The sequence below is a fragment of the Pleurodeles waltl genome, chromosome 3_1, assembly GCF_031143425.1.
Source record: "Pleurodeles waltl isolate 20211129_DDA chromosome 3_1, aPleWal1.hap1.20221129, whole genome shotgun sequence".
Classification (NCBI taxonomy): domain Eukaryota; kingdom Metazoa; phylum Chordata; class Amphibia; order Caudata; family Salamandridae; genus Pleurodeles; species Pleurodeles waltl.
In genome coordinates, this window is record NC_090440.1 from 1,831,496,898 (window position 1) to 1,831,520,016 (window position 23,119).

At 44.5% G+C, this 23,119-nt stretch overlaps 1 protein-coding gene across 3 annotated transcripts in view; it reads left to right on the forward strand.

The window, feature by feature from the left end:
- PMS1 (PMS1 homolog 1, mismatch repair system component) overlaps positions 1-23,119 on the forward strand; it is a 668,051-nt gene that overhangs the window by 2,705 nt on the left and 642,227 nt on the right. For all 3 annotated transcript variants that reach the window (XM_069225897.1, XM_069225898.1, XM_069225899.1), the window contains exons 2-3: positions 19,143-19,283; positions 22,729-22,911. In XM_069225897.1, the coding sequence (XP_069081998.1) occupies positions 19,152-19,283; positions 22,729-22,911 (315 nt within the window). In that variant the 5' untranslated portion in view covers positions 19,143-19,151. The remainder of the gene's footprint in view (positions 1-19,142; positions 19,284-22,728; positions 22,912-23,119) is intronic.

Genomic DNA, 23,119 nt, shown 5'->3' on the forward strand with positions numbered 1-23,119 from the left:
CACCCATAACGTGAACTTCTCAGACATCTAGAGGTAACTAAATTCACAGAATGCATTATACAAGAATCACATGGTGCATGAATAAAACATAGGATTACACCATCTAGAAAATGCATATTCTTTTAGAGAAGTGTTACAAATGGGGTTTTTGGTTGGCAGTCAGGTTAGCCCCTGTCCAAGCAAGGACCCTTACTCTAGTCAGTCGCGCACACAATCCATAATATCCTGTGCCCACACTCTGGTAGCCTGGCATTAAGCAGTCAGGCTTAACTTAAAAAGTAATGTGTAAAGCATTTGTGCAATAAATCATGCAATAACACAGTGAAACACTGATTTAGAAAAATATGAGATATTTATCTGATTAATTTAAGGTAAAAAAAACAAGCATGATTGGATAATCTCAAGTTGAAAATATCACTTTTGATATCAGTGAGAATAGTATTAAGTTCTTAAAAGCAACAATTGTCTCTTGCAAGCACAAAGTATCTGGTTTGCGTCAAAATTACGCGTACGGAGACCGCAGAGGAGGAGATGAGTGGAAAACCAGGGGTGTGCACCTGATTGTCAGCAAGCTGACTGATCTCAGGAAGCTTGCACAGGAAGCGGACTGCTGGGAGAGCACCAGGGTCCAAAAGAGGTATGGGGGAGACCACACCAAGGGTGGGCAAGGTCCCTCTCAGAAGAAAGGGGGGGGTAAGGGTAAACAGGGGGAGTTCTCTAAAGGGCCCACAACTGATTCCCAGGGTAAAGATTCCCAACCCCCCAGTGAGAAGAATCCATGGTTCTCCAAAGGGAAGCCAGTGGTAGGGAGACCCCCACGTAAGTGTTATGCATGTGACCAAGTGGGTCATGTGAGGGGGGGACCCCAAATGGCCCAAGATTACACCAGAACCCACTGGTGCGCAGCACCAGGGTTTGGCTAGTGTAGCGCTAGACTTGGTTCGAGGTGGGTGGGAGCCAGCTGAGATGACCCTTGTCTCACTAGGGGACAGTGAGATGGTCCAGAGAACTCTCGTGCCTGAGAACACTAAAAAGTACAGGCAGTGGGTGACCATCAATGGACAGAGGGTGGAGGCTCTAAGAGACACAGAAGCCAGTGTGACTACAGTGAGGAGTCAGCTGGTGTCTGAAGAGCAGATTGATCCCCGGGTACTTTACCAAGTAATTGCAGTGGACAACTCAGAGCACCTGTGCAGAGTGGTGCAGGTTCTCTTTGAATGGGGGGGTGAGGGGGACTCAGGTTCCTTGAAGGTAGCTGTGAGTCCAACCATGCCTGTAGATTGTTTGTTAGGCAATGACCTGGAGGATTCTCCTTGGAAGGAGGTAGAACACAGGTCTCACTTGGAGATGTTGTGTCTGCCTGGGTGTGTATGCGTACCCACCCGGTCAATGGCAGCCCGGCGGGGTGGTCAACAGCCCCTGGAGCCTGAAACAGTGGCCCAGGGGACCGCTAAAAAGAGGAAGGGCAGGGGCATGGGAAACCAGTCCCAGAAGTTCCCACGGTCCGGGAGGAGGCAGAGCTTGAGGGTGACGCCCTGGAGTCTACAGGGGAACAGGTGGCTGAACTGGGTGAGGTCCCTGAGCTGTCGCAGTGGCAGCACGAAGGGGGGCCCCCCAGGGAAGCATTCTGTGCAGCACAGAAGACATGCCCTACTCTGGAGGGTTTGCGGCAGCAGGCTGCAGACCAGGCGGCTCTCAAGGAGCCAGGATCGCACCTGATCTGTTGGGAGGATGACCTCCTGTATAGTGAGCCTTAGGTTCCTGAGCCTGGGTCTGCCCGTATGCTGGTGGTACCCCAGTGCTTCAGGCCCTTCCTACTGTGGTTGGCTCATGATATGCCTTTAGCTGGACATTTGGGTCAGGACAAGACCATTGAGAGGCTTGTCACCCACTTTTACTGGCCCCTAATGCGCAGGTACTCAGATGCACATTGCAGGTCTGCCAAACATGTCAGGCAAGTTGCAAGAGTGGAGGGAAATGTAAGGCTCCCCTCCAACCTTCACCTGTTGTTAGTACTCCCTTTGAAAGTGTAGGTATTGACATTGTGGGGCCTCTGGATCCCAAGACAGCCATGGGCAACAGGTTCATCCTGGTCTTGGTGGACCATACCACCCGGTACTCAGAAGCCATTCCGCTGAGGTCAATCACTTCCCCTGTGGTGGGTCGTGCTTTGATGGGGGTTTTTACCCGATGGGGTTCCCCAAGTAAGTGGTATTTGATAGGGGTACCAACTTCATAACAACGTATATAAAGTCACTGTGGAAGGAGTGTGGGGTAACCTACAAATTCACCACCACCAAAGTAATGGTCTGGTTGAGAGATTCAACCGCGCCTTGAAAGGTATGATTATCGGCCTGTCAGAGCCCTTGAGGCGGAAGTGGGACGTCTTCTTGCCATGCCTTCTGTTCGAGGGAGATGCCTCAAAATGAGCTCATCTATGGCCACCCTACGAGGGGACCTTTAAGCCTGGTCAAGGAGGCTTTGGAGAAAGCTCCTAGTAAAACCCCCAGGGTGTATTCAGTTACATGCTGGCTCTGAGAAACCAGACTGCCCTCTTCAGGAGCCTCGCACAGAGAACCTGGAAGCAAGCCAGGAGGACATGAAACGCTGGTATGACCGGAATGCCACTCTGGTCGAGTTTCAACCTGGACAAAAAGTGTGCTTTATGGCGCCAGTGGAGCCTAGTGGGCTCCAGGACAGGTGGAGCGGGCCATTTGAGGTAGTGGAGTGCAAGAGTGAAGTCACCTACCTGGTGGACTTACAGTCTCCCAGGAACCCTTTAAGGGTCCTGCATGGTAATCGCCTCAAGCCACACTTTGAGCAGACTGAACTGTCCATGCTCCTCGCGACAGATGATGGGGTGGAGGAGGAGAGTGAGCCTCTGCCTGACCTCCTGTCTGCAGAAGAAAAAGATGGGTCTGTGGAAGGAGTGATCCTCTTCCCCCTCCCTGACTGAAGAGCAGCAGAGTGACTGTCGCCACGTGTTGGGGCAGTTCGCCTCACTGTTCTCCCTGATACCAGGAGTCACACACTTGTGCACACATGATGTGGACACTGGGGACAGGATACCCATTAAACAAAAGGTTTACCGGGTGACTGACAGGGTCAGGACTTGCATTAAGATTGAAGTATATAAAATGCTAACCCTAGGGGTTATTGAGCATCCCAGAAGTCCTTGGGCCAGCCCAGTGGTATTGGTCCCAAAGGCTGCTGCACCTGGTGCCACTCCAGAACCTAGGTACTGTGTGGACTACCGGGGACTCCATGTGGTCAGCAAGACTGACGCACACCCCACCCCCTGAGCTGATGAGCTAATTGACCGGTTGGGAGCTGCCCAGTACCTCAGTACGTTTGACTTAACGTCTGGGTACTGGCAGATTGCCTTAACTGATGGGGCCACGGAGAGGTCAGCATTTTCTACCCCAGATTGACACTTTCAATTTAAAGTGATGCCATTTGGGATGAAGAATGCCCCTTCCACCTTTCAGAGGTTGGTCAACCAGGAGTTGGCTGGGCTGGATGAGGTCAGTGCCGCCTACCTGGATGACACTGCTGTGCTTAGTTTCACATGGGAGGAACATCTGCAACACCTCTCGAGAGTGTTAGAGGCCCTGCAGAAGGCAGGCCTCACTTTTAAGGCAAGCAAGTGCCAAGTAGGACAGGGTTCTGTGGTGTACTTGGGACACCAGGGAGGGAGTGGCCAGGTGGCACCCCTACAGCCAAAAATTGACACCATTCTGGCTTGGGAGCCTCCCAAGACCCAGACTCAGGTGAGAGCCTTTTTAGGTTTCACTGGCTACTACTGGAGGTCTGTCAAGTGATATGGTACCATTGTTACTCCTTGACTGAGTTGACTTCTAAGAATCAACCCAAAAAGGTCATCTGGACATAGGCTTGCCAGACCGCTTTTGATGCCCTGAAGGCTGCCATGTGGACCACACCTGTGCTGAAGGCACCTGACTACTCCAAGGAGTTTTTTGTGCAAACAGACACCTCCGAGCATGGTATTGGAGCAGTACTCTCACAGCTTAATGAAGAGGGCCTAGATCAACCCGTAGCCTTCATTAGCAGGAGGTTACTTCCCAGGGAATGTAGGTGGAGTGCCATAGAACGAGAAGCATTTGCTGTGGTCTGGGCGCTGAAGAAGCTAAGTCCCTACTTATTTGGGACTCACTTCTGGATTCAGACTGACCACAGGCCGCTCAGATGGTTAATGCAGATGAGGGGTGAGAATCCAAAACTGTTGAGGTGGTCCATTTCCCTACAGGGGATGGACTTTACGGTGGAACACCGCCCTGGTACAGAACACGCCAATTCTGATGGTCTGTCCAGATTCTTCCGCCTTAGTAGTGAGAACTCCCATGAGGTTGGGTACTTGCTCCCCACTTTCAGCTGGGGGGGGAAACGTGTTAGACTTTTCATCCTTGGCACGGTCTCCTTTAACTTTTTGCCTCTGTTTCACAGGTTGTAGATGTGTGCTTGACTCTGTTTTTGCTGTTTTTGTTACTTTGGGCATTTTACCACTGATGACCAGTGCTAAAGTGCAAGTGCTCCTATACAAAATGTGTATGCAATTGGTTCATCCATGATTGGGATATTTGATTTACTAGTAAGTCCCTAGTACAGTGTACTGTAGGTGTCCAGGGCATGTAAATCAAATGCTACTAGTGGGCCTGCACTACTGGTTGCGCCACCCACATAAGTAACTCTGTAATCATGTCTCAGACCTGCCACTGCAGTGTCTGTGTGTACAGTTTTTAACTGTAAATTCGACTTGGCAAGTGTAAACCTTCCCTTTCCTTACATGTAAGACACCCCTAAGGTAGGCCCTAGGTAGCCCCAAGGGCAGGGTTCAGTGTATGGGTAAGGTAGGACATATACTAATGTGCTTTATATGTCCTGACAGTGAAGTACTGCTAAATTTGTTTTTCACTGTTGCAGAGCCTGACCCTCTCATAGGTTAACATGGGGGCTCCCTTTAAATAGGATTAACGTGTGGATTCCCTTTGGGAGCGGATAGATGTGGAGTTTCGGGTCTCTGAGCTCACAATTTAAAAATACATCTTTTAGTAAAGTTGATTTTAAGAATGTGTGTTTGAAAATGCCACTTTTAGAAAGTGAGCATTTTCATGCTTAAACCATTTCTTTGACTCTGCCTGTATGTGGATTCCCTGTCTGGGTCAGGTTGATAGTTGGGCTGGTTGCACCTCTCACTAGACAGTGACACAAAGGGAGCTGGAGTGTAGTCTGCATTTCCTGATGAGCCATCTATGCTAGGAGAGGGCAGGAGTGGTCACTCACACCTGAAAGAGCTGTGCCTACCCTCACACAATGCAGTCTCCAACCCTCTTGGTATGTGTCTGGGGCCTGGCCTGGGCAAGGCAGGATTTCACAAACAAGAGAGACTTTGCTTTGAAGAAGGACACCCAAAACCACAGACTTTAGAACACTTCTGGAAACCAAGAGGAACCTCTGCCTGGAGAAGAGCTGAAGAGCTGAGGAAGAGGAGCTGCCCTGCCTATGACTGTGCTTTGTCGAGCTATCCTGCAGTTGCTGCTTCTGTCTGTGCAAGAGGACAAAGACTGGACTTTGTTTGCCTTCCTTCTTGTGAAGAACTCTCCAAAGGCTTGAATTAGCTCTTGCATCCTGTTGTTTGAAGTCCCAGGGACAGCAAAGACCCACGGAACATTTTCACACTAACAGCGTTAGCGTTGTGTTTAAAATTACATGAAGACTCTTTTTCCATTTTTAGTGATAACTTCACTTGTGTATTGTGGATTTTTGTCATTTCGTTCTTGTTTTGTTTAGATAAATATTCTCTATTTTTCTAAACCTGTCTTGTGTCATTTTGTAGTGTTTTCATTAAGTTACTGTGTGTTTGGTACAAATACTTTACACCTAGCACTCTGAAGTTAAGCCTGCCTGCTCATGCCAAGCTACCAAGGGGGTGAGAGGAGGTTAGCTGTGGGTGATTCTCTTTTACCCTGACTAGAGTGTGGGCCCTTGCTTGGACAGAGGGTAACCTGACTGCCAACCAAAGACCCCATTTCTAACAACATATGTGGTGACGAGTTGAAGGCCTTTCAGGAACAGGCTGACTCCACTGACCAGTTTTTAAGGAACACACACTTGACTGGTGTGCTGAACTATTGCTTTTTTTTTTTTTCCAATGAGCGTCAATAAAGATTAGGGATTGCGTCGAAATTTCAACTAAACTGCACTTCTTAAGTTGAGGTGAAATCAGAATGTTACACGTGGAATTTTATTTGTTTTCCTTTATTGGCATATGCTTACGTGCGATTAACAGTTTTAGTGCATGTTTGTGCCCAAGCGCCTGTTTCCTCACAAGATCATGAGTCTGTGACTCTGCATGTGGAGGAGAACTGGAAGGCCGACGTCCTTACACTGCGCACATTATCCCGTACTTGGGTGCAAATGTCACATGACCCCAGATGACATAAATTTACTGATTAATCTGGGACAAACCATCATAAGTAACATGAGGTTAACTTATTAGATTTAATACGTGATAACTTTCAGTAGGAAGCGCGTAGAAATGTCGAGTTTGGGGTCCACCGCATTGTAATTAAAAGTCCTATTAAATGGTAAAGCTTCATTTTAAGGCACAATTTCGAAAATACTCAATATTGGCAGACAGTTCACTCCTGTTGTAGGTATTCTAAATGAACTTAAGGCAATGTCTCCTTGGTAAATTGATTGTGTGCTGGAGGCTACACTGCACTAACACTGTGGTCAGTATATCCCCTGAAGAAGAACATGAGCCCGAAATGCATCAGGATTTTGAGCATTCATACAGTGTTTGTGTGTGTCGTTAAACATCGTATCCCTGCAATGTAAGGGCACACACAAACACTGTGACAATATATGCCCTGAAGAAGGGCATCAGCCCAAGTTGGATCAGGATTTTTGAACGTTCATATATACTTTTAATGGACATCATAAGTGGTTGATGCAACAGTTGATGAATAATACATTTTACTAAATTCACCACAAGTGGCGAAGTGTATTTATCAAGCCAAGAGCATCCTTCTGAAGAATTGGAAAAGATTCAATTACAAGTCTCTGTTTGAGACCTTCAGTAGTACATGCAGGGAACGTTGCTCCTGGGAAGGAGACAGCGTAATCAGACAATTTTGAAAATGGCACTTTTAGAAAATTGGCATTTTCTTGTCCTAACCATTTCTGTTCCTGAGTCACATAAGTGTAGCTGCTACTGTTATGGAGTGAAGGAAAATGCTCTTGAGACTCAAAAATGGCAACAGAGACAGTATTTACTGTTGCTACAGGGAGAAAAACATGGCGAACTGCACCCCAGCCCTGCACGATCTGCCTTTTTATACACTACGTTATATACAATACTTTATTAGACATGATAGATATCTTGCAAGTTTACAAATTAAAATGGAAAAACACTTGAAGACGTGACCCCATAATCCCAAATTCCTTGGCTAAGCCATTGCTTGCTTTTTATTATACGTTCAACAAAGGTTTATGACCGTGCATTGTTTGACCTATGAATACATACGTGCTCTTTTGTAAATTTAATTTATTTGAAGTGTCGGCTGACAGCATTGTGTGTCCGAGACTTCTGAGTGCTTGAAATTTAGTTTGTTCATTGCACCTAGTGTAAGTCGTGCACCTGTGTGCTTTGGGCTAATTCAGTAACGTCCCCTTTGTCTAATCAGTGTGCAATCTGTTTGTAGGCACGGGGAGTGTGCCAGAACTCCTGTGCTAATGTTGTAAATACTTGCGAGTTGATTAGACATTAGTTGGCCTGTAACAGATGACCCTTTCATGTCACTTATTTCACTACATCCTTGAATAAACCTTTCACCTTACTTGTGTCAGTGTGGGTGTTAGGCCTAAACTGGTTTTTGACTGTGAACAGCGGTGAAGTTTCTACTTGTGCTTGATCGTGCACAATGTTTTCATGTTTCATATTTATGGTAGTGCTCTTATTTTTTACATTTCCTACAACAAAGGGAACATAGATGCTGGCAGGGTGGCGACTCTGATGAGGGAGAGGAGCTATCAACAACCACACTTGCACATCATAAAGCCTCCGACTGAGCACACTCGCAAAGGGTTTAACACTAGTCTTTTGTGACCCCCAGACTAGCTAGGGCCAGAACAGGAAAGAAGGGGGTGCCTGCTCCTCATGGGGGAGAGGGGTGTGGAAACCTCCAAAACCTTCTTCTACTTCAAGGTAGTCACCAGATATACATATTGGACCTCAGCTCCCAACTCTTTAGTACACATCTGGATCTGTGGGGAAATTCAGAAGGAGGACTGCTCTGCTGCTCTGAAAGAAGAAGTGCCACTGTGCTGCCCTGCTGCCCTGATGCCTTAGTAATGGACTGGACTTGTTGCTTGAACCCAGGACCACCAGAGTGAGGCGAAGGGCTAGTTGTCTGGCCTTCTGACCAAAGCCTTGGGGACAGAAGGCTCCAACCACATTGAATCCAGTACCTGGCCTCTGCCTGCTTTGAGTTGACACCTCACTTCTGGACCCTTGAAAGTGGAACATAAGGTGCTCTGCCAGACCGGCTGTGGTCCCAGCAGAGCAGATTCAGTACAACACATCGCCTCCTAGAAACTCTGCATTGGAGCTACTGTGCGATACATCACATCTCAGAGTCTCCGCAACTGAACCGCTGTGCAACACAGCCCTGACTCAGGACTTTGCATTGCCGCTCTCAGCCTCATCAGAACTGCTGCTGCGAGATGCATCTTCAACACAGGCCTTCGCATCGCAAGCCCCATATTGATGACATCCTCAATGGGGACGTAGGACTTTGCACCGCAAGCCCCAGAACGTCTGAGGAACCAGCTGGGATGTGACACAGAACTTCACATCACAAGCCCTTCATCGACTGCTTCCTTGAAAACAATGCAGATTCCCTCATTGCATCCTCACCGCTCCTCAGAACTGATGGTTCGTGACAGATCTTTACACCAGGACCTTGCATCGCCTCTGCTGTGCAACGCATCCTAGATGCTGGACCTTGCAACGATCCGCAACCAGGATGCTTATTCAGCAGGCCTAAATTGGTCCTTGTAACCGGCCCGTGCTTTATAACAGACAGCCTGAGCTTGTGACTTTGTCCCAGTCTGGCTCAACCTGACAAGCACAGTTGGTGCTATGTGCTTTTTGGCTAAATATCCTCTTAAATCTTTACAAATTGCATATCTCCTGTTCTACTGATTGGGTTTATTTTCATTTTTACCTTAAATTATTTATTAAATGTTACTTTATTTTTCTAAATGGGTGTGAGATTTTTGTCTCAAATTATTTTTCAAAATTGGTGTGAGGTTTTTGTTTTTAGTTTATTACTGTTGGCTTGCTGCATAAATTTACACATTGCCTCTAAGTTAATTTAAGCCTGACTGCTTAAGATTGCCCACAGTTTAATTTGGGGTTACTTGTGACTCACCCTGACTCACCTTGACAAGGATTGTAGTTGCTGTTTGAGTAGGGTTCCTCTCCCCCTGCCGCCCAATCCCCTCAACCAGCATCCCAAATTCTTACAATTCAAATGTAGCCTTGAAATCTTTTCAATAGTGGATCTAAATAATGGTCTAGCCTCCAGGCAAGTAGTCTTTTGAGAGTAACTTTGCATCTGGGGTCATGTGAATAAAATGCTGTGGGTTGCATCTTTTAAGATATTATTATATGAGCTATATCTGACATACATGTAGAATAACTGAACGTTTGTTCTCTCTGGATATAGGTTGTGTGGTTTCAGCACCAGAATCTTTTTAATGACTGTAGTGGGCTGGCCTGGCTTGTAGTGGGTACCAGAGGTACTCACACCTTGTGCCAGGTCCAGTTATCCCTTATTAGTGTAGAAGAGGTGTTTCTAGCAGCTTAGGCTGATAGAAGGTAGCTATGCAAAGCAGCTTAGGCTGAACTAGGAGACATGTAAAGCTCCTACTATAACACTGGTGTCATATGCACAATATCATAAGAAAACACAATACACAGATATACTAAAAATAAAGGTACTTTATTTTTATGACAATATGCCAAAAGTATCTCAGTGAGTACCCTCAGAATGAGGATAAGATATCTTGTGTATATATATGTACACAAACCAAAATTATGCAGATAATAGCAAAGGAAGTAATGCAGTAAATAGGTAATAAGTAATGCTCTTCCCTGGCAGCTCCCCCTCCACCCAAAAGCTCAGCAGTGTCTGCTGCCAGCTCATCTGGTGAAGGTTCTGCACAGGGAGGAAATTATTCTTCCTCAGAAGGAGAATCATCTGTGGAGGGAGGGATAGTGGGTAGGGATTTACCCTTGCTACCCCTAGCTTTAGGGAGCACTTGGTCCATTGTTCCAGGATCCAAGTTACCCTGTCCTTTTTGCTTCTTGGCCTGAGCCCTTCTCAAAGCAAAAATATGCCTAGGAATGCCCAACATTGCTGCATGAGCCTCCAACTCCACTTCTGCCCAAGCTGATGTCTGTAAATTGTTCCCTAGTAGACAATCTACAGGTGGCTAAGAGTGTTGTTATGAGCGTCTGTCACTTGGTACTGCTGACCAAGTAGGTGTTGTTCAGGGTGCACCAGTTTCTCTATTATCATGGTAACACTGGCACCTCTGTCCCTGTAGGCCTGAACCTCAACACCATTTATTAGGGGAAGTTGCTTGTACTTATCCATATTAAGGGGACAAGCAACCAAGGTGGCCAAATCAATGGCACCTTCAGAGACTAACACAGCCTCTGTGGTCTCCCTAACAAGACCAACCCCAACTAAATTACCAAAAGTGAGCCCAGCTACTCCGTTGGATTGGCTATTAGTAGGTTTGCTCCCACCACCACTGCTATTACTAGGGGCACTAGCATTTGCAGTAGGGGTTGTGGTAGTGGGAGGTTTGGTGTTTTTCTTTGGACAACTGGCATCAGTTGTCCAATGGCCTTTGACTTTACACAAATAACACCAAGGCTTTTTAACTTGATTTGAAGAGGATTTGGACCCACCACCCCCACCAGAGGATTTTTGTGGGCCTGATGAAGACTCATTTTTACATTTGTCCCCGCCCTTGTCAGAAGACTTACCATCCTTCTTCTTGCCATCCTTGTCACCTCCTGCATGAAGTTTTCCGTTCACTCTTGTTCTGAGCCATTTGTCTGCCTTCTTTCCCAATTCTTGGGGAGAGGTCAGATCTGAGTCCACTAGATATTGGTATTCAGAATATGCTCTCTCAGAATAAGATTATACAGGCTTTCATAGTCAGAAAACTTTACTGCCATGTAACCACCCCTCCAAGGCCTTCACTGAACAGTCAACAAAGTCTAGCCAGTCTTGTGAGGACTCTTTTCTGGTGTCTCTGAACTTAATCCTGTATTGTTCAGTGGTTAAGCCAAATCCATCCAAGAGTGCATCCTTCAAAACTGCAAAGTTGGTAGCATCACTTTATCTAACAGTAAGGAGCCTATCCCTACCCTTTCCATTGAAAGATAGCCACAATATAGCAGCCCACTGCCTTTGAGGGACCCTCTGTACCATACAGGCCCTCTCAAGTGCAGAAAACCACTTGTTGATGTCATCCCCCTCCTTGTAAGTGGGAACTATCTTGTGCAGATTCCTGGAATCATGCTCTCTAACAGGATTACTATCAGGAATACTGCTATTGCTGCCACCATGGGGTCCAAACCCCAATCTCTGTCTCTCCTTCTCCAGGTCTAGGGATTCCCTGTCTAGAGCCAGCTGTTTCTGTTTAAGCTTCAGTCTGGTCTCTTCCACTCTCAACTTTTTGAGTTCCCTTTCTAACATGTTGTTTTCAGGGTGGGTGGGTTGGGAATGCTTGGACACAGAGGATCAATTAGAAACAACAGAGGGAGATCTGTCCCTAACTGACTGGACTCTAACAACCTGGCCTCCAGGAATAAAAACACCCCTACTATGATGGAAGCTCCTATTACTACCAGCATTGCTAGGTGGTCTGCTAAGGGGCAGATTTGGAACAGAACCGTCCCCACCTCCCTCAAGGTTATCCCCTGAGTCAGAATGGGAGCCATCTATTAACTTCTCATTTGAAGTGCCTGCTTGGGAGTCATCAGTCACAATCAGCATGTTATATAGAAACTCTTTTGTGGTGTTCTTTCCTAATACTAAACCTCTGTCTAAGCAGAGACTTGTTAGGCTCTTGTAATTCAAATTGTCATAGGTAGTATTGACCATTTTAAGAGCAGACTCTACATCAGACATGATAGAAGAAGGTTTAGAGACAGTGAGAAGAAAGAAAATGTTTCAGAACTTTTTAAAGAACAGAGAAAAACGTTTTCTAACTTTTTGGAAACTTTTAGAAGTTTTAGAGTACTTTTCAGCACTTAGTAGAAAGTGTAAGGGGAGAAAAGCAAAAGTTTTGGTAAGGTGTACATACACTGAACTTGTTTTGTATATTATTCTCTTATGAAAAATACAAAATGACAAAGTGGTAAGTAGTTACAAGTACTTATCCCACCGCTGCACAACCAATGTAGGAGGCTGGCCTGGCTTGTAGTGGGTACCAGAGGTACTTACACCTTGTGCCAGGTCCAGTTATCCCTTGTTACACGGCCATATTCAGAGTTACCATTGTGACGCTGTACATAGGTAGTGACCTATGTACAGTGCACGCGTGTAATGGTGTCCCCGCACTCACAAAGTCCGGGGAATTTGCCCTGAACAATGTGGGGGCACCTTGGCTAGTGCCAGGGTGCCCACACACTAAGTACCTTTGCACCCAACCTTCACCAGGTGAAGGTTAGACATATAGATGACTTATAAGTTACTTAAGTGCAGTGGTAAATGGCTGTGAAATAACGTGGACGCTATTTCACTCAGGCTGCACTGGCAGGCCTGTGTAAGAATTGTCAGACCTCCCTATGGGTGGCAAAAGAAATGCTGCAGCCCATAGGGATCTCCTGGAACCCCAATACCCTGGGTACCTCAGTACCATATACTAGGGAATTATATGGGTGTACCAGTATGCCAATGTGAATTGGTAAATTTAGTCACTAGCCTGTTAGTGACTAATTTGGAAAGCAGAGAGAGCATAACCACTGAGGTTCTGGTTAGCAGAGCCTCAGTGAGACAGTTAGGCATCACACAGGGAACACCTACAGGGCACATACTTATGAGCATTGGGGCCCTGCCTGGCAGGGTCCCAGTGACACATAGACTAAAACAACATATATACAGTGAAATATGGGGGTAACATGCCAGGCAAGATGGTACTTTCCTACAATGACCACTGTGTGTGCTAGCCTGGGCACTTCGAGGCAACCAACCTCAAGGCTTGGCACTACGCTGCATTGCTCCCAAGTCACTTACTGGTCTTATCCTGTGTATGTAAACCTTTCCATCAAACAGAATGACCGCTCATGGCTTCCCACAGCGGAGACCAAGCAATCTAGTACTTCTAGCAATGAATTGTTTATCTATGTGTATTCCCTAAATGGATGAAGGAATGAGGCGTGTATAGTAAGGCAACTAGGGCACATGTTAGATATGAATGGGGCTATCACATGCTAGTTAACAGGCATAAGGTAAGCCGTGAGTAAGAACTTGTATATGAAGTAGTTGGTGTCTGGTGTGAAAGAGTTTCACTGTGACTCCACAGGGTGATCATTCCACAGCGGTGAGGGTGCACCCCAACCTGTCACAAGGAGGATGACTGTCCCAATTCATTATATCTAACACAGTGTAGTGATATATTCGGGACTCGCCTCGACCTTGGAGAGTAAATGTTATAGGAGAGGATTTAAGTATGTAGGGGCTGCCCATTATCCCTGGGAATGATCACAAAGAGATGGTTCCTTCAGGGTAATTTATAGGATAAAATTAAGAAATTTGGAAGATCAATAGACCTATAAAAGTTTAATTGTTCTAATATCAGCAAAGAATGTAGTGATTCACATCTTATCTGTAAGTGAATTAATTAAACTGCAGTAACATATCCAGGGTACACCCAGGGATTGAAAAGAGAGTATGCATATATTCAATAGTTCAAAGTAGACAAAATGGCATAACCCATGGGTGTTAGAAAAGATGTATAGTGATGAATCACAGGGTTCAAGTGCAAAAAAGGTGAAATAAACAGATACGAACACAAAGAAATAAACAACAGCTTTTGATATTTTCGGTTATGCCTGTATTATTTGATCAAGGGTTTGTAGAGTTTCCCCTTGATCAGCCTCCTTATCTAGTCCACCTTTCAACCCCTTTAGAAAACAATTGTTGGGGCCATTATCAGGATTTTGTCTAAAACACGTAGCTAATGTTCTGGTGCTAAATAAATGAGAAATGTATCAACTTATCAAGCAGTTCCTATTTTGGTAATAACACTGCGTGTTTAGGGTGGCAGCACCACCAAGTGTAAATTAATGAGTTGGTCCTGCTCTGTCTGGAGGCTGTTGGCCTGATTCCTACCTAGCACGTAGTGCCTCACCCAAGCTTAGCAAAGAAAGGTGATTTGTGGCAACCTAGACCTGACACTCTGACTTCTCAGGGAAGTCGTGGTGAAAAGGTCATATCCCTTTCGCTCAGTTACTCAGAATCACACCTGCCAAGGCAGAATAAGAGATGCAGAATGAGGCAATTGCATGCTATTATAAAAAGCATAGGTTGTGATTATTAGACAGATGAAACATAAAACAGTGATCATCATTACAATTAGTGTGAAGGAGATAAGCAGTCCCACCATCTTTGTATGATCCTAAAAGCCTAAAGATTCCTAACTACACACTGTGTCTAAAACCTGGAACCATAGCGGTGGTAACCCTTATGCCTGTTCCGGTCTAAAGGAGGGACCCCTGACACCATACCCGAAGAAGTTGGCGAGATTCTTCCTGTTGCCTGGACAGCAGTCCTCTTGTGTAGCTGAAGAGTTCGCGCCAGGAACAGCGAAGCTGTCAATGGAAAGATGCGCAGTGCAGGACTGTCACAGCTGGAATGCCCTCTGCCCCCATTAGGCCCATGTTTTGTTTATATAATAAATCCTGCAGAGTTCTAAGAACACATCTCGCATACTAATGTGTCTAGGAAATGGGGACTGACTCCGGAGCTCTTGGAGTGACAATACGAGTTAGAATATCACAGCCTTGAACATGACAGAAAGTGAAATCTGTACAAAAGGCTGATACAATATACAGGGCAAACAGCTATGTCTTCTCAGAATGAAGCAGTTTATTAAAGTATACAAACAGCAAGCTAAAGGCCGGCTGTACTAAAAATATATGAAATGAATAAAACGTGTCTACGTGTAAAGGCACAGGCTATGGGCCTAATGCTAAAGTAAAGGTGTCCAACCCAGGCACTAAGGAGAACCCACAACCTCATAACAATCGATTAGAAGAGTCATAAATCTGAAGGACATTGGGGTCATACTCTGAGAACCATCCTGTGAGAAATGGGGTTGTTGGTTGACTGAGGTGTAAATCCTGTTAAAGCAACAGCCACAATCTCTTGCAGGGTGAACGACAAGAAGTCAATAATTTCGCCTGTACTTAACTCTTGGGACCTCGGCACAAAACACAGTCAGGCTAAACTTAAAGGCAATGTGTTAAGTATTTATGCATCACACAAACAGCAATACAGTGAAAACACTACACCATTAAAAAAAACAATTTAGAAAAATAGAGACATTTTTATAACTTATTTGACACCAAAACCACCAATGTCCAATTAGTAGAACCGAATAATGCATTTTTAGAGTTTAAGGTTCAAACCAGTAAGTCCTCAGTTTTAGAAATTGTCCATCCAGGCACCTTTAGCACTAAAACCAAAGGCATAGAAGTGAATGGAGACCATTTAAGGTTCAGGACTCACTCACAATGGAACCTGGTATGGGTTCAGGATGGTTGGAGCCTGTTCTGTCCCTTTGACTGAACAGGAGGGCAAGAAAACTAGCCTTTGGGGTCACTTCTGGAAGTCCTGGGTGCAGGTGAAGATGCAGGGCTGGCCTTTGGAGGTGCAAGGCAAACTCCAGGCACCAAAGCAGTCCTTCCATGTACAGCAGCGGTATGGCAGAGCGCACATCAAGTCACAGTAGCAGGCAGTCCTCTGGGAGTCTTTCTGCAGGCTCAGTTCTGAACTGAAAAGTAGGTCTTAGAGCCCTATTTTTATACTCTACATGGGAGGAGTGTGGGGCTTGCACCTGTAGTCAAACACTAGTAGTTGTAATCAGATGTGGACAACACATACAGCATACAGCATGCAGCAGCGTAAGGAAGAAAAACGAAATATGCATATTATCAGCTAATGTCCTAATGACTCAACCCCTTCCCGAAGATGCTGTACCAAGCCACAAGGACTTCATTTATACCTGTTCCATGTAGCCCTCCCGAGAAAGGGCTTCTGTGTTGACGCATACTATGTCATCGCATCAGGGAGGATGGTGTGTGACAAGGAGTATCAAGGGAAATGTGGTTCCCAAAAGAGCTTGGTCTCATTTCCCATAGGGATGGGCGATTAACTTGGCTTCGCTGGCGGAGTTCGCAGAGTTTTGCCCACTCTGCGCAGAGTTCACAAAAACTCTGTGGAGTGGCGCAGAGCGGAGTTTTTCCTCTCACTCACCATCTGTAAAGTGGCGAGCGTAAGGGAGCAAAATCAAATAATAGACCACCTCCTGGCGAGATTTCTCAACCCACGTGATTGTGGCAGGTCGCCAAACTTTGCGTTGAGAAACCTGCCACTTGCGTTGAGGAACCTGCCATTTAGGTAAAACATCTACTCAAGCGGCAGAAAGAAGCTGTGCCCTCTTGCACTGTGCATTGTGCAGCTTGCGCTGATTTCACAGTGTGGGGTAAACTCCTGGCGTTACGTCAGTGCAAGCAGTAGGAGTTTTTTTCTCTACTTTGCGGCTTTCCACATAGCAGAACTCCACCAGGGCTAATTTAACCTCTACTGGCCTCGTATACACTATGTTGATATTGGAACGGGCACTGTTTGTTTAAAAAAGCTGACATGTTTGGTATCTTTGGGCTTGGAAGGAGATTTTATGAGGCTTTGGGACCATCACCAATATCCAGCACTCACTGGATGGACTCTTTGGTTATCCTATTGTGAGCTCTTGCATCTTAGAGGATTCTGGCTGCACTCACAGGCTGATCCATAAGGTTGCTCTACCATGAAAGTTGATGCCTGGTGTTTATACTGTTTGGCATTTGGCAGCAACGGAATAGATAATACCCAGCGTTAAGAACATGTGCTGGAAGTACACACATTGTTTTTATGTTAATACCATGCTCATTTCTTCTGTTTTGTTAGAATGCAGTTAATTTTAAGTTGTGCCAAGCACACGTTCCAGGTGGTGCTTTCAGAATCACTGTGCGCGAAATATGGTTGACATTCATAACAGCTCTGCAGCTGCCAAATACTTAATCACTGAGCCTTTCTTTGTACAAGGATTTTGGGCCATATGTACGAACACATTTTCCCATAGACACCGAATGGGCAAAACTGCTTGCTACATCTGGCCGTTAGATTCTCACTACATTCAGAAAATCTCGTTCATAGTCCCTTCATCACAACCACACAAGGTGCAAGCCTTTCCATTGCTAAAATAGTTTAGAACTTTCCCTTCCTGTTGAATTACGGCATTTTAAAATACGGTTGCCCTAATAGTAAGAACCCCCAAACGATAGCGTTTCGATCCTGTAAGGTACAAGCACACTTGGTATAACAAGCAAATAACATTTTACACTATCCAGCAGGACTGGTAAAAATTATTTTGCTCTAAACAAAAATGCACCTATCTGATTCATTATTACGCAGAAGGATTGTGGGTGTGCATATTACATACAAAGAACAATTGGTATGCGGAAGACTGGTCTTGCCTGCACTTCTCACACCCACTTCTACCACCACCTCTCTTCCCAGTATCAGGTTACCCTACACTTTATTTTAATTGGAAATGTAATCCTTCAGAAATTATTTTTAGTATGTCTGTGCCCCTGCATACCGTGACTGGGCATGTGTTCTTGCAGACACCTGTATTCTTAGTGTATCACTGCACATATATTTGCTTATATAGTGAGTGAGTAATTTCTACAAAAAAGGTGTCGGGGCCCTAGTCAAGAGGTCACTTCCGCCTGCATCGCTCAGTTGCCGCTGTTAGCGCTGCCAATTACAGTATCAGCACAATTGCTAACCATCATACTACTGGTGTGACAATTCTAACTATTCCAGGTCCCAAAGCTGTAAGAATGTGTGTTTTTAATGTTTATTGAATAAATAACTGTTGCTGTGTTCGTCTCCAAGGGCCTGGTTTAGATATTGGGGGATGGGTTACTCCGTCACAGTCGAACAAACAGCGTCACCATGTGGCAGGCTTTCGTAAGCGCAGGAGTGGCCAAATAAAATGCTGGTGCCGAGCACCAGAACTGATTTATGTGTGTGTTTACTCTAGGGGGGCCGAGTCTGCCTGCCACATAATTTGAAGAACTATTGAAACTCTAATTTGGACATCCGTCAGACCAGGAGGTCCAACTTCTTCCGAGTATCTGCTTCCTGGAGCTCCTTGAGGCTCTCTTTACCAATCACCCTGGGTCATGCTCGCTATACAACCTGTTCTATTTTGTAGGAGCAATAGCTGGTCTTTTGTGAATTGTTTTAGTGAAATGTTTTTATGAAAGCACTGGCCAAAGAATATACAGCACAAAGCCCATTTTTCTCAAAATTGTTTTTTGATACGGAGCTGCCATTAGAAGTTTACTACCTGTGTGGCAAAAAGAAAGCATATATTCCGATATGGAATTTTTTGGCTTTTGAGTGTACATGCGGGTTCCAACTGATTATGGTACTATACTCTTCCGACTTTAAGGCGGCCTTCAGTAGTGAATTGTGGTTTTGCACTGCACACATTTCCACAAACGCTGATGCTTTCCAATTGTTCAAAAGGGATTGTTATGTTTATATTTGTGATTGTTTTGTTAGCAGTAAAAAACCGAGGTCATTGGTAAGATGAGTGTTCCACAGCCAAAGGCAAGCCATTCATGTTTGAACATAGAACTTAATCACTACAGGACCCTCTTCAGGACCTAGTTTAATTGCTATTGAACGTATGGTATGTTATAATTTTAAAATGTTGGAAACTGCAACCTAACCAAACATCTTGGCCCTCTCCTTAAGGTCTTCAAAATGCATCAGCTGCCATCATCAACTGTTCGCCTCCTGTCAAGTTCTCAGGTGGTTACGTCAGTCGTTAGTGTGGTGAAGGAGTTAGTAGAAAATTCCATAGATGCCAACGCCACCAGCATCGATATTAAATTGGTACGTCTCCTGGGTACAGTTATTTCTAAACAGTTTCTCACTGAACTGGGAATTGTGGCTGAGCATATTCATTGTTTTCAGGGACGCCCATGCACCTCACCTTCCAAAATATAAAGGAATTAATTAGCATTTAAAAAAAAAATACCAAATCATGTGAATAGTATGGGAAAGTAACAAAAGAAGATACAATCATCCATTGTAATTTGTTGCGGGAAATATGCATTCCCCGTGAAATACATAGACAACACAAATATATTGATAAAATTGATAATCTTTCAAATAGTAGTACCTTTAACTGATATCGATTTCTGCATTTTCCTGAAATCATTGAAAATAAAAAATTGGGTGTTCATGGGCGAACGTTTGCATACTCTTCTTCTACTTGAGCCTCAATTTCTAAACGAAATAGAAACTGGGGTGAAAAGACTCGTGTGGTTTCTAGAATTTGTGGGGAATACATCTCACTGTTTGTTCATATATTGGAAACCTATGCAGTATGCCAGAACAGGAAGGCACGGGAGTCTGAATGTCAACTGTAAAATTAGATTTAAGTTATTAGCCAAGACTTCAATGTGTTCTGCAGCAGAGGTAGACTCACCATTAGCTCTAGTGTTATTGCAGACACTGTTTACAGTCCTGGACTTTTGTGTGATGACATAATTCATCCTCTGTGTTGTAGTCTTGTTTTGTTTCCATTGAACTACGTATACTAACACACCTGAAATCTGTAATTTGTAGACAATGTCCATAATGACCTTGGGTGACGTGTTCATCCTAAGCAGACACATCTCTAGATGATGCACGTATCAGATCAAAGAGGTGAAGACTGAAAAAGCTTTTTATTCTCATTTAAGGTTTTTATATAGTCAATAAAAGCCAATACGGAAGAAATAGAAGGAGCTTATCCTGTTGTACTGAAGTTGAGCAGTTACTCTAAGAGGTAGTAATGGATCCAGGCACCATAATTATGACACCATGAATGTCCCTTCAGACCTATTACCTTGAAAATAATTTAAGTTTATATTCATAGTTAGGTGAAGAACGCAGGAAAGTCACGCAAGGAGGTTCTAGCAAGGTATGGTACTGAAATATGACCCAAACACTGATTTCGCATTTATGCATTAGGTGCTAAAAACTACAAAAGTGTTGACTGTATTGACAGTTTATCTTTTGGGTGAGCCGTGAACTCGGCACATCATATTGAATCCCTGGCTCAATGACTTGAATTTGGCTAAAGGTTTTACTAATGATTTTCTTCTCAAACTGTAACCGATTAGGCTGAGGTGAAGTAGCCAGTTGAGCATAATTTGTCTTCCACCTGCCTTAAATTTTTTTGCAGCGTTGGGTGAAAATTTAGACAGCTAACTGGGTTTTTGTCTTTGAAATTTCAAAATGAAGCCTTAAAAGCAAAACCTGAAAAACCACCATCCAACATTGGTCTCACACATGTTTTAAAAAAGAAAAGGTCTACAGAGTTCAACATTACAAGAATGTTGTGGTTTCCAGTGAATGGGACCATCAGTGATTCGGTAGTTGAAATGGATGATACAGAGAATGCAAGGAGGCGGGTGTCCTGAGAATCGGGAAAGAGCATGTTAGGGCAAAGTTCAGTATATTGGACACAGTTACAGCGGGCATCCCTTTAGAACAACATAACATGATTAAAATTGTTGGCCTGGGTGGTCTGTTGCACCCACAGAGTGGACCACAAGGGACTGAGATTTGAGATTTAAAGTCAAAGACCAACTGTGGCCTTAAAATATATATAACTTTGGAGTATAAGGCATAGAGAGGTTTTCAAATAATTTTGGAAATAGGGCAACTGGTCCATCCAATGCGACACATTGACTTCGGATGAGGATTGAAGGACATTTTTGTCTCTTTGAGACTGGAAACTGGGAGATGCATACTCTCCTCGGGTTAGAGATGGTCCTGGCTGGGGCCATCACAATTCAAACTCTGTAATGTACGTCTGCAGGTTCTTAACCTTTAATCACTCAGCAGCTTTTTGTAGCTCTAGTGACTCAATGTCTTGAGACATTGCATGTGCAGGCTTCAGTCAGCTGGATATTGCTGTGGTTTTTCTAGTCTGGTAGTCCACACCGCTCCTCTCCTCTTGCTAGGACATCCCCAACCTTTAGAGGAGGCTGTAAATGGAGCCATATGCCTAATAAACATGTCTCTGTGCTGGGAAATTCATTATCATCTACGTCCAGCTGAAGCACAAGTAAGCACTTGATTTGGATAACATTTATTCTGCTTTGAAGGTATTTGGGTAAGCCTACTTGAAACACTTATCTAATCAAGTGGAAGTGATAAGTCTTTTTCGCCTTATTCTGAATCTGTTATTAAAGGCAGAAGTTGACCTGAGTGTGTATATCGCACCAGACATCTCCAACTAAGTTCCCCCGTTCTGTAGGTGTTGTCAAGTTCAACACAGGAGTTGGGGGAGAACAAGGGGTTTAGGTATAGGGTACACCAAAGCTGGTTTAACAGGAAGGAGATGTGGATGTCTGGAAGCCACAGACCACTTGGAACCTTGGGACAGGTATCCAAGGAGCAAGCAATTTTCCCATGTCCTCAGGTGGCCAAAGATATCCTGCAGGGGGCAGCCATAATTTAGTATATACCTACCTTGTCCTCCATGGGTCCAGGGATACTGTTAGCCCTGCTTAGCTTCTAGAGTTTCTGCCATACCTAAAGCTGACTTGTAACGTTTATATACTGTGCGGGGGGTAAATGATGGGCCACCTGGAAGGGGGAGGTAGCACACAAGTTTTAAAGGGGAGAGACGATAGGCCATTTTCCCTTTCAGAGGTATAAAGTAAAAAAACAGGTGTTATCAGCAGCCAATTGAGCCATAGCCCTTTACAGGGGGGCAGTCGCCACCCTCCATGAGTGGGGTTTCACTTGAGTTCCCTTATCCCCCAAACCAGTAGAGCTTAGGTTCTTCTCTAGAATGTTATTACAAGACCACGGAGCATCTGGAGTAGACTTGCAGTTGTCTTAGCGCACTGGCGGACGGAGAGTAACTGTTAACTAGTTTAATGGTATTCAACTTACTGATCTTAAAAGGACGGAAGACTGAATTGGGTTTGCCAGGATTCACATTTAGTTCACTGGGTGATCCTACCAACTCTACTGAGTGCAAATGAGTTATTGATTTTGATGAGCTGTGCATTCCAAAAATAATTCATTAACATAGTCTGACAGAATCTGATGCATGGCTCTGTGCTAGCTGCAACCCTTGTTCTAGTATGAGTTTTGAAAAGTAAATATTAAGTAATAACTGTTACTAACATTGTTTACCTACCTCGGCTTGTACATTTGCCTTTTTTTTTTTTTTTTTTACTGAACAAGACATTTCATTCACACCATACTTAATTTTACTACTATATGATGGTATGAAGTAGGCCATTGACTATGCCCATTTGAACTTTTACAGGAAAATTACGGATTTGATAAGATAGAGATACGTGACAATGGTGATGGGATCAAGGCTGCGGATACTCCAGTCATGGCAGTTCGACACTACACTTCTAAAATCAACAGCCACGAGGATCTGGAAAGCTTGGAAACTTATGGATTTCGAGGGGAAGCCTTGGGCTCAATATGCTCATTGGCAGAGGTAAGGGATTGATTCCAAGCTCATAGGCTTTAGAAACGGTGACCACTTTTATTTCAGCAGACATTTTTTGCAACCACAATAAGCCAACTTCAGAGTTCGTTTATAGAGCTAATGTGCTTCTGTGGTGTAAGTGCAGCATTAGAAAGAGGCGCTCTGTGTAGGATGTTTTGTAGCCCACAACGGATCTTTTAACATCCAAATGAGAAAA